A 12,126-nucleotide genomic window follows, 5' to 3' on the forward strand; every position below is an offset into this window, starting at 1 on the left:
CTATGAGGCAGCTGCTCGTCTACCCTACCACCTGCCTGTTAAACTAATAGTGATAGAATAGATAACTTCCTGCATGTGACACATTTCTATTAGGATTGATGGACACATCGAYGAGCTTATTGGGAGTGAGCTACAAGTCAGAGTGGGTGGGGTGGATGTGATATTGAGAGAAACTGTGGAACGTTTGAAGAATAAGGCTAGAATAAGGCTAATCAAATTATTCCAAATGAATGCAAGGCGTATAACAAGCCTTGTGTTTCCTATTAACCATCTTGTTAAGTTGTTTTGTTATGGCTTGGTCTCTAGCTGACGGCCTCTATTACACTTAAAGGATCTCATATATGTCCAACGTGTTCCATCTGCAGATTGCATGCAGTAATCATCCATCTGGTTACTGTATGTTGATATTGCATCACTAGGTTGGTGCAAAAGTTCATGCGTCGAAGCACCAATCAGAAGCCTAAATTAATCTGGGAGAGCTGGGCCCATATCACAAAGTCTCAGATTAGGAGCGCTGATCCAGGATCAGGTCTCCCGGTCCATATATTCATTATGATCAAAAAGGCTTTATGATCCTATATTAACACTACTCTGAGACTCTGTGAATAAGGGTCCTTATTGACGTCAGCCAAAGTATGTCTCATGCCGTTCACCCAAAAGCCTGTAAAACTCTAAAGGTCATGACCTCTCCTCCTCCTGTCCACCAGAGCGCACGGTCCAGACGCCCATATCCTGGAGGAGGTGAAGATGCCCCCGCTGGGCCAGCTCACTCTTCCCCAGATGCTGGACATCGCCGCCCAGATCGCTTCGGGCATGGTCTACCTGGCCTCCCTTCACTTTGTGCACCGGGACCTGGCCACACGCAACTGCCTGGTGGGAGATATGGGAGAGGGTCTGATGGTCAAGATAGGAGACTTCGGCATGTCCCGGGACATCTACAGCACAGACTACTACAGGGTAAAGGTGGAAGTAGTGAAATACTTTTTTAGGGGGGGATTTGTCATCTAACATTTCATTGTCATGTAATATTTCACAAAATTGTATATCCAACTCTATGTACAAAAAATACATATTGATATTTTCAATGTATAGGCTTATCCCATATGAAGTAGCATGGTACATCTGATGATCATAATCATTGTCATATTAATTATAATTCTATAAATGTACAATTGAATGACCACTGACCTCACTCCTATCAGGTGGGTGGGCGTACAATGCTTCCTATTCGCTGGATGCCCCCGGAAAGCATCATGTACAGGAAGTTCACCACGGAGAGTGATATCTGGAGCTTTGGAGTGGTTCTCTGGGAGATCTTCACCTATGGGAAACAGCCCTGGTACCAGCTCTCCAACAGCGAGGTAAGGAACTGGGCACTGGGTAGGAAGCAACATGGGGTTGCAGATTGCCTAGTGGCTAGAGCATTGTTCCAGTTAGAGTGTTGGGCCAGTAACCGAAAGGTTGCTGGATTAAATTCCTGAGCTGACAAGGTAAAAAATATGTTGTTCTGCCCCTGGGCAAGGCAGTTAACCCACAGTTCCCTGGGTGCTATGGATGTCGATTATGGCAGCCCCCCGCACCTCTCTGATTCAGAGGGGTTGGGTTAAATGCGGAAGATGCATTCAGTTGTACAACTGACTAGGTATCCCACTTTTCCGGAAAGAGTGCTGGTTTGAATCCCTGAGCTGACAAGGTGAAGAATCTGTTGATATGCCGTTGAGCAACGCTCATTTCTCCAGGTGCTGTTCATAGTGGCAGATCCTGGCTGTGACCCTATTCTCTGATGGTGTCTCAGGGAGAGTGGGATATGCAAAAACACATTTCCAATTCACACGTGAAATAGGACAAATATAAGCACCTACCTTTTTCTTTGTGAAAGTGTCATCTTTGTATTGGTGATCAAAACCTTCTAAATTCATAGTAATAATTAAGAAGATATAACTCTGATATCTAGTTGTGTTGAGTAATGGAACAGTGTCCAGGCAAAGTGTAAATACTGCACCACATCATCATTCAGCCTTTGGAAAGAGGGTGAAGTGTTTGATCATAGAGGGAGACTAGAGCACTAGGATTTCCCGTCTGCTATACAGCCAATCAATGACTTCATAGTAATCATGGTGGGCCCAGTCCAACCCTTTTAGGTTGCACCCCAAGAAGTGGACTCTGTCCTGACCGCAACTGCACCATTATGGACTAGAACCCTCTTCCTTTCAAGTGGAGGGTAGATCACTTTTCCCTTCCACTCAATTCTAATCTCATTGGCTCTCATCTTTGCCCAGGGCCAATGACGTTTAACCTTGTTAACTTAATCCTTCCCGGGCCAATGATGGACGTGTGTAATTATCATGTCGTATAATTAGGGAAGGCAGGGATAAATCATCCCAAACACTCCATCTACTGTAGGTCTAAGATAAGGAGACGGGCGGCCATCTTGGAAAGTCACTATACATTTTTGTTCACATAAGGTTCTGAGAACCTTATGTTTCTTAGAGCTCGGTAAGAGCGTGGTTGTCCTATGGTTATTATGCATACAACCTTCCCACAACTTTCTGGGAATGGTGCAGGATAGTTGCTTTGAAACATTCTCAGCACATTTAGGAAACTTGACAAAAATCGTTATTTTCTTGGTGTTTCATTACTTTAACAGAAAGTTTCCTAAAAGATAGACTAAAATGACAAAAATGTATAGCTTTGTATAAGTAAAAAAACATGGCATGCAAGCTCCATCCTGGTAGTGCAGTGGACTAATTCCATGGCTGAAGAACAGAAGATCATAGGTATGAATCTCACTGACGCTGTGCCACAAAAAAAATAAAAATGTTTACATGATTAATGCGTAAGCAAATTAATTTCCATGTGTCCTATCTGTGCTTGGAGTTCAAAACAATGATTCTAAGCTAGCAGTGTTATTGAAACGTTATTTAATTACCTTCAAATAACCTATAATTTCCGTTCTCAGAACGTTAATAAAACCTCAGAGGAAACTTTCAGGGAACTATAGTATAATGTTCTCAGAACCTAAAAATAAACGTTCCCAGAACAGGCAAAATTATCACTTCAAATCTCAGAACTTTAAAAAAACATTCCGCTTTACTGGTCAGGAAATTAATGGCTTCGTTCCCAGAACAAATGGGAAACCAAAAACGCACATTCCCACAACTTCCAAGGACCCAAATGTGCTAGCTGGGTATTATAGTATGATGAGGTTCCGTGCTGACAGGTCTCTTCAGTTCATTGGATTAGGTCAGGGATATTGAACTCTTTAAAAGGGTTAAGTCGCTGGCTCTTTATGTGATGTGGGGCCAAGGGCAGTCCTTGAATGGGAATCGACATAGCGGAATTCAGTCCTTGACAGTGATAAATGCATCGAGCCATGCCAAGTGTAAGAATGTGTGAATTTGACAATTTCTGATGAATACTGTTCCATTGTTTTGCAAGATCACCAGTTTATTAGAGGCAACATCTTTGGTTCTCACAGAATGTTCTCCAGAATTGTACAAAAGTTGTCGACTCATCTTGACAACTCCACTTATTGTTCTTACCCAAGTGTCTTCACCTTAAGCTCTCTAGAGTAGCTTGAGCTTGTCTGGTCAAATTAATGAAAACATTCAAACCCTGAGGTAATAGCCCCAGATAAAGAAGCATAGCAAAAACCTAGAGTTACTGGAGCTAGCAGACCTTCTAATTCTAACCCCCTCCCTTTGCCTCTATTTGCGCCCCCACAGGCTATCGAGTGCATAACACAGGGCCGGGAGCTGGAGAGACCACGCACTTGCCCCAAGGAGGTACACAGCCTGATGCAGGGCTGCTGGCAGAGGGAGCCCCAGCAGAGACTAGTCATCAAGGACATCCACAGCCGCCTCCTGTCCCTGGTTAAGAGTCCCCCTATCTATCTGGACATCCTGGGGTAGAGGCTAGGAGTTCTGGGGCTGAGGCTGGGGCAGTGTCCAGGCAAGGGGAAGTAGGGGAACTTACGGTCAGGAATGACGGGTATTGGGAAGGGGTGGAAGTCAGGTAAAGGACTGTGCTATGGCAATCCTGAACCTAAGCATTGCTGTCATTTACCTCTATGGGTCTTAACCACACCGACACCCCCTCTGATTGGATATTTGGTCAGATTGGACTTTGCTAGGATCTGTTCTGATAGGGACCATTGGGTTGGGAAGGGTAAGGTGAAGTTGCTCCTAGACGCTGATATTGGGTATTTTTTGGCCACTAATGGTTACGGATAGGATTGMGGAAGGGGAAGCTGATCCCAGATCTGTACCTCAGAGAAACTTTACCCTGGAACGATGGGAAGACTATGGGGATGGGGGTTACTTCCTACTTCCTGGTCCATGCTGCCTCAGCTCGCCTCGTCTCACTCTGTGTGCCGCTGGCTGGGAGCGGTTGGAAGAAGATGAGCCAGCGAAGACCTGTCAAGTGTTTACTGTGAGTGTTTTATTGTGTAACTGAACGGGTGTCGTCCTGATGAATGGTTTTGCATGATTGGAGAAATCCAGACTATACAGTGCCTTTGGGAATGTTTTCAGACCTCTTGACTTTTTCCACATTTTGTTACGTTACAGCCTTATTCTAAAATTAATTAAATTGTTTTTTCCCTTCAATCTACACACAATACCCCATAATGACAAAGCAAAAATAGGTTTTCGGGAACTTTTTGCAAATTRATTACAAATAAAAAACTGAAATATTACATTTACATAAGTATTCAGACTCTTTACTCAGTACTTTGTTGAAGCACCTTTGGCAGCGATTACAGCATTGAGTCTTCTTGGGTGTGATGCTACAAGCATGGCACACCTGTATTTGGGGAGTTTCTCCCATTCTTCTCTGCATATCCTCTCAAGATCTGTCAGGTTGGATGGGGASCATTGCTGCACAGTTATTTTCAGGTCTCTCKAGAGATGTTCGATTGGGTTCAAGTCCGGGCTCTCAAGGACATTCAGAGACTTGTCCCGAAGCCACTCCTGCGTTGTCTTGGCTGTGTGCTTAGGGTCGTTGTCCTGTTGGAAGGTGAACCTTCGCCTCAGTCTGAGGTCCTGAACGCTCTGGAGCAGGTTTTCATTAAGGATCCCATTGTACTTTGCTCCATTCATCTTTGCCTCAATCCTGACAAGTCTCCCAGTCCCTGCCGCTGAAAAACATCCCCACAGCAGAATGCTGCCACCACCATGCTTCACCGTAGGGATGGTGCCAGGTTTCCTCCAGTTCTGACGCTTGACATTKAGGCCAAAGAGTTCAATCTTGGTTTCATCAGARCAGAGAATCTGGTTTCTTATGGTCTGAGAGTCTTTAGGTGCCTTTTGGCAAACTCCAAGCGGACTGTCATGTTCCTTTTACTGAGGAGTGGCTTCCGTCTGGCCACTCTACCATAAAGGCCTGATTGGTGGAGTGCTGCAGAGATGGTTGTCCTTCTGGAAGTTTCTCCCATCTCCACAGAGGAACTKTTGAGCTCTGTCAGAGTGACCATCGGGTTCTTGGTCACCTCCCTGACGAAGGCCCTTCTCCCCTGATTGCTCAGTTTGGCCGGGCGGCCAGTTCTAGGAAGAACCTTGGTGGTTCTAAACTTCTTCCATTTAAGAATGATGGAGACCACTGTGTTCTTGGACCTTCAATCCTGTAGAAATGTMTTGGTACCCTTCCCCAGATCTGTGCCTTGACACAATCCTGTCTCTGAGTTCTAAGGACAATTCCTTCGACCTCATGGCTTGGTTTTTGCTCAGACATGCATTGTCAACTGTGACATGTATTGCCAACCTTATATAGACAGGTGTGTGCCTTTCCAAATTGTAGAATCCAGTCAACTTGTAGAAACATCTCAAGGATGTTCAATGGAAACAGGATGCACCTGAGCTCAATTTCGAGTCTCCTAGCAAAGGGTCTGAATACTTATGTAAATAAGGTATTTCTGTGTTAAATTTTTTATACATTTGCTAAAAAATATATAAAAAATGTTTTCACTTCGTCATTATGGGGCATTGTGTGTAGATTGTTGAGGATTTGTATTTATTTAATCAATTTTAGAACAAGGCTGTAACGTAACAAAATGTGGAAAAAGTCAAGGGGTCTGAATACTTTCCGGGATTTACTGTTGCCTGAGAATATGGATACGTTTAATTACTTTAGTGACTTTCAAGCCCAAGCATACTTTTTMTAGGTGAAATTTCAAACTTTCTTCWAAAATTTTGATAATAAGTGCTTTACCATTATGACCATTATGTATTGTAACAGTAAGACGCCATCTTTCCATTTTCAAGCTGTGTGATATAATCTGCAGGAGTGAAAGTGATTTCAAGAGAGTGCCAAGTCAATTGCACTAATCAGAAAGCTTTCTATTGTTAGGCAGTTATGTCAGATCAATCATTTTTCATATGCATAGCCCAGACCATAGTAAAGAAACTGCATACAAAGTCTGTGTTCTTCATGGTTATCACTTGCATTGTATTGGGATATCAATTATCAATTAGCATTTGTAATATGAACTAAAAGTAAATGGTCATTAAGAGATGCTCCTTATCAATATAATCTTATTTGATAACCCAATTTGTTTATAACCCAAAACCCAACCATCATCTGGATTGAAAATGTCTGAATACAGTAATATGTGTGGTGTGTGTGTGTGTGCGTGCGTGTGTGTGCGCGCAATGGTAAGTTTGACCGGACGTCGTCTACTGTTGATATTGTTCACTACAGTTGGTTATAGCAAAAGGAATACAGTACAATGTTTTGCATTTCTCCGCCTACTCATTCTAATCCGAATGTACAATATTATATTTACAAATATTATAGTAGAGTTGTATAGTTATTCTTTTGACTTATACATTATTTATCTAATGTATTACTCTGTTTAAAATGTCTTACTGTATATGCAATCCTTTTCTGTCAGAGGACAAAACAAAGACGACTAATTGTAAAATAGGAATATTTTTGAAAAAACAGCAGGGGAACTTCTATTAAAGGCCAGGAAGGTGTTTTTCCTGACATACTATTCTTAAATGTTTTGCATTTAAATACTGTAGAATGATTTCTCTGTTCAAGGCCAGTGAGTATACTCCAAAGAAAAACATGTGTATGCAGTGCAAGACTATAGCTCATAGGTTCAGGTACAGTTACATAGCTTTCATYGGAAATAGCCATGTTAACATGCCTTATAGTGACCCCAAAGCATTTAACATCAGACTTTAACATCAAAGCAAGCTGCTGAAATCCAGTAAGGGACAAGATGGTTGAGAGAGATACAGCAAAATGGTGTCACATGTAACAGATGGATAARAATGATCGAGACTTCAGGAGGAGAGTGACAGATGGAATTGAAATAGAGACCGTGATACAACCTATAGACCACAACAAGGTCTACTCTCCCTTTTAACCTTTCACCTTGAAAATAAAAGCAGACGTTTTACAAGACTAGTAAAACAATTGGGACACCTTTGAATGTAAATATGTAAATCTACTTTATTGATGTTAAAAAAATMGTCATGTTCAAATATTGTTACCCCAGCACTTTGTATATCGTCTATCCATGAATAAAACAACCATTTGGTTCAAGAGGAAAGTTTCCAATTGTATAACATCTTACAGTACATATTTTAAACATATTTCTGAGGATYAACAAATATAGACTAATTGTACCTAAATGTTTTAGCCTGCAAAAGCATCTTTCATTGTGTGGAGGTCCGTAATCAATTACCTGAATTACACACAGCAGTACTTTCTCTCTGGAACTCTCACCACAAACATCAGTTACTGGAAGAATAAAGTTTTATATTACCTTACATCACCCCCCAAACAAACAAACACACTTTGGATATATTACAGCAGCCTCTCTTCACCTTACACTTTTTTTTCTCCCTCCCTTTTCTCCATATCCACTCCCTTAGGAGGGCTAATGGGTTGTGAGTAATGTTATATCGCTGGCTCTCTCCCTCTCTTTAGTGTATTGGAAATGAAAACACTTGTTAGGCTCATGCTGGACCACTGTTTCCAATCACGTCTTACAGGCAAAGACGGGACTATACCTTCAACCCGCTATAGAGATGTACTTTCCACTGCCCATCTCCTTCCAGGGCTAGAGCCAAGCGAGTCTGCCTCGACTATCTCAACTCCCTCATTAACACTCATCCCTTTTAAGACCCTAAGAGAGGAGTGATAGAGAGCCTCTATTCCCCATCTGAATTGTACAGACCACGATCTCAGCATCTTCCCCACTGACAGATAGAAAATAAGAACCTCAAATTGCCTCAAAACAAGATAAGCAACATTTTATGGTAGAATCTGAGAATTTTATGGTAGAATTTGGTAGAATCTGGCAAAATAACTATATTTTACACTRTCTTAGATGAGGTGGGCTAAGCTTGGCAACAAGAGATTCGCTACATACTTGTTGGCTACACAAGCAAAAAAATGATCCTTGTACAATCATGCCCCCTACTGCTCACATTCATACATACACCAATACGTTGTTCTGTCTTGCAGTAGAACAGTGGTTGTTTTACAGTAGATCATTGCTCAGTGAAAGGTTGTCATCTAGTGTATTTGAAAATAACTGCAGTACTCCCCTATATGATCCAACATTTCAACTGATACAGTTGTTATACACAGTTGACAGACAAACACATTAATGCTGTCAAATATGTGGTAAGTKATTTTTATTAGAGAAATGATTCCAGTGATGAATATACTCTAATAAGGCAGCATTGACACAATTTTAGTAACAAGATAGCAAACAATTACATAATTTTTTTCAGTTTTTCCCCCAGGAACTATATTAAGTTCTCCACARAAAACACAGCACATATGCTAAATTAAAATAAAGGTTTAATTAAAGGTAGTAAGYAAGGACAATAGGCACAGACATTCATTCAAACCGCTTCTTTCCTCTTTGCTAAAACCMAGCACTCTTCAGGAGTCACTGGAAGTTCATTGGTGTGTGGTTCTCTGTGTCATCCAACCAAATCTTTGCATAGCTTCCTATTTTACTTACTGTAACATGTCATTCAATATGAACACACTTTGAGAATCATCATTGTAGCTTCATGAAAGMGATCGACGTAAACAAACAGACGCATTTGAACTAATAGGTCATCACTTTTTTTCAGCGATAATCTAGTTTAAACTAAAGTAGATTTCAATGACAAAAGCATAACAGAATGTTTAGAAATTTAGTTGAACATTCAAATATTCAACAACTTAAAGGACAATAGGTTATATGCGCCAACTGCAGATATATTCAGCACTACAATATGTCAATTCAGATAGAGTTATGGTCGATATGGTCGGCCACACGCTAGTCACGACCCACTTCCAAGAAACAAGTTGTAAGACGATGAAAGCACCATACCAAAATCAATAGTGGAAAACAGAGTAGTATAAGAATGATGAAAAGGGCAAATATATAGGTTTCTCTGTGTTCAATAAATTTACCCTGAAAACAAAAAATGGTTTTCAAACAATAGGGCACTCGTTGGAGTAAAATGATGTGTGTCGATGTGTGTATGTGCGCGTGTGTGTGTTTGTGTGTGAGCCTACACTGCCCGTACACTCTGCTCGACCTGCAACACAGTCCATTTCCCTCACTGACACAATATCACTTTCTATTCCCTCATAACCACCCAAAGCCTTTAGGGGAGACTGAGGTTGGTTGTCACACGTTTTACTCTGGTGTGTATTTCTCAGCACCAGTATATATAACAAGACTCCTTCAACATTAATAGAAAGACCAGGGTCTTGGGTTGAAATAGGGATCCTATTAGTATGTCTTATTCCAACATGGAGTAATAAGCCACCAAACACACTCTGTCCACTTGTGACAACCAGCCCCATCGCAGGGTTGGTTGTCACACAGTATAAGGTTCACAGGAGGTTGGTGGCACCTTAATTGGGGAGGACGGGCTCGTGGTAATGGCTGAAGTGGAATCAGTGGAATGGTATCAAATATATCAAACACATAGTTTCCCTGCAGTTGATGTCATTCCATTCACTCTGTTCCAGCCATTATTATGCGCCATCCACCCCTAGGCAGATTCCACTGATGGGGTTGGTTGTCACAATGTTGGCTAGTAGTTCTTTCCTTTTGTAACAGGWAATTAAGCAATATAGTATACAGCATTGTAGAAATAGCCATGCCTTTCTTTGATCGAATGATATTCCTAACAAYATTCTGCATTTTATGCCTTGAGAACAATACATGACATTTGTGTGTGCGTGTGTTTGCACACAAATGTGTACATGTGTCGGTGTGTGACAGAAAAAAATATGTTTGGGAGAGAAAGGCAACAAACCCAGATAGCAGAGAAACCTCTGGCCAATGGATGTACACACTATGAATCGGGAGATGCAGTTTAGACATRGTTTGCTAATTGGCAAGACATCTCACAGATGTTTTTAGAATACATACATTCTGCAGTTCTACATAGTCGACATATGTCGGCCAGGCATTCATATTCTATTTTGATGTCTCTGCAACATCTTCCCAATGTGCAAACGCTCTCCACGCTACATACAYAAGTCGGAAGTTTACATACACCTTAGCCAAATACATTTAAACTCAGTTTTTCACAATTCCTGACCTTTAATCCCAGTAAAAATTCCCTGTCTTAGGTCAGTCAGGATCACCACTTTATTTTAAGAATGTGAAATGTCAGAATAATAGTACAAATAAGGATTTATTTCAGCTTTAATTTCTTTCATCACATTCCCAGTGGATCAGAAGTTTACATACACTCAATTAGTATTTGGTAGCATTGCCTTTAAATTGTTTAACTTGGGTCAAACAAATGAATTATGGCCCATTCCTCCTGACAGAGCTGGTGTAACTGAGTCAGGTTTGTCGGCCTCCTTGCTCGCACACGCTTTTTCAGTTCTGCCCACAAATTTTCTATAGGATTGAGGTCAAGGCTTTGTGATGGCCACTCCAATACCTTAACTTTGTTGTCCTTAAGCCATTTTGCCACAACTTTGGAAGTATGCTTGGGGTCATTGTCCATTTGAAGACCCATTTGCGACCAAGCTTTAACTTCCTGACTGATGTCTTGAGATGTTGCTTCAATATATCCACATAATTTTACTTCCTCATGTTGCCATCTATTTTGTGAAGTGCACCAGTCCCTCCTGCAGCAAAGCACCCCCATAACATGATGCTGCCACCCCCATGCTTCACTGTTGGGATGGTGTTCTTCGGCTTGCAAGCCTCCCCCTTTTTCCTCCAGACATAACGATGGTCATTATGGCCAAACAGTTCTATTTTTGTTTCATAAGACCAGAGGACATTTCTCCAAAAAGTACGATCTTTGTCCCCATGTGCAGTTGCAAACCGTAGTCTGGCTTTTTTAGGGTGGTTTTGGAGCAGTGGCTTCTTCCTTGCTGAGCAGCCTTTCAGGTTATGTCGATATAGGACTCATTTTAATGTGGATTTAGATACTTTTGTACTTGTTTCCTCCAGCATCTTCACAGGGTCCTTTGCTGTTGTTCTGGAATTGATTTGCACTTTTCGCACCAAAGTACGTTCATCTCTAGGAGACAGAACGTGTCTCCTTCCTGAGCGGTATGGCGGCTACGTGGTCCCTTGGTGTTTATATTTGTGTACTATTGTTTGTACAGAAGAACGTGGTACCTTCAGGCGTTTGGAAATTGCTCCCAAGGATGAGCCAGACTTGTGGAGGTCTACAATTTTTTTCTGAGGTCTTGGCTGATTTCTTTTGTTTTATAAGTGAAATAATCCTTCTGTAAACAATTGTTGGAAACATTTCTTGTGTCATGCACAAAGTAGATGTCCTAACCGACTTGCCAAAACTATAGTTTGTTAACAAGAAATTTGTGGAGTGGTTGAAAAACACGTTTTAATGACTCCAACCTAAGTGTATGTAAACTTCTGACTTCAACTGTATATTATTCCCAACACATTTTGATATGCCGGCCAAAGGTGTTCAGGTTTATTGGGATGGGAGGTTTATAGCAACAGCACCCAATGCTAATTAGGATGATATTTACCACATGGCTTGACCTAGGAACTCAGAAATAGGTTTGGAATCTAGCTCTCCCTAAAATGTTTTTTTACATGTATACTCCCATAATTCAAACATTTATTTAAAAAAATACTGACATCTTTTTTTWWTWTTTTTTACT

The 12,126-nt window shown here is 41.2% G+C and overlaps 1 protein-coding gene across 1 annotated transcript in view; it reads left to right on the forward strand.

The window, feature by feature from the left end:
* LOC111959090 (high affinity nerve growth factor receptor) overlaps nt 1-7,551 on the forward strand; it is a 29,128-nt gene extending 21,577 nt beyond the window's left edge. Inside the window, exons 15-17 of the mRNA XM_070437254.1 lie at nt 708-963; nt 1,203-1,361; nt 3,726-7,551. Coding sequence (XP_070293355.1) covers nt 708-963; nt 1,203-1,361; nt 3,726-3,911 — 601 coding nt within the window. The 3' untranslated portion in view covers nt 3,912-7,551. The remainder of the gene's footprint in view (nt 1-707; nt 964-1,202; nt 1,362-3,725) is intronic.
* Nucleotides 7,552-12,126: the final 4,575 nt, after the last annotated feature.

This window comes from Salvelinus sp. IW2-2015, linkage group LG35 (genome assembly GCF_002910315.2).
Source record: "Salvelinus sp. IW2-2015 linkage group LG35, ASM291031v2, whole genome shotgun sequence".
Lineage (NCBI taxonomy): Eukaryota > Metazoa > Chordata > Actinopteri > Salmoniformes > Salmonidae > Salvelinus > Salvelinus sp. IW2-2015.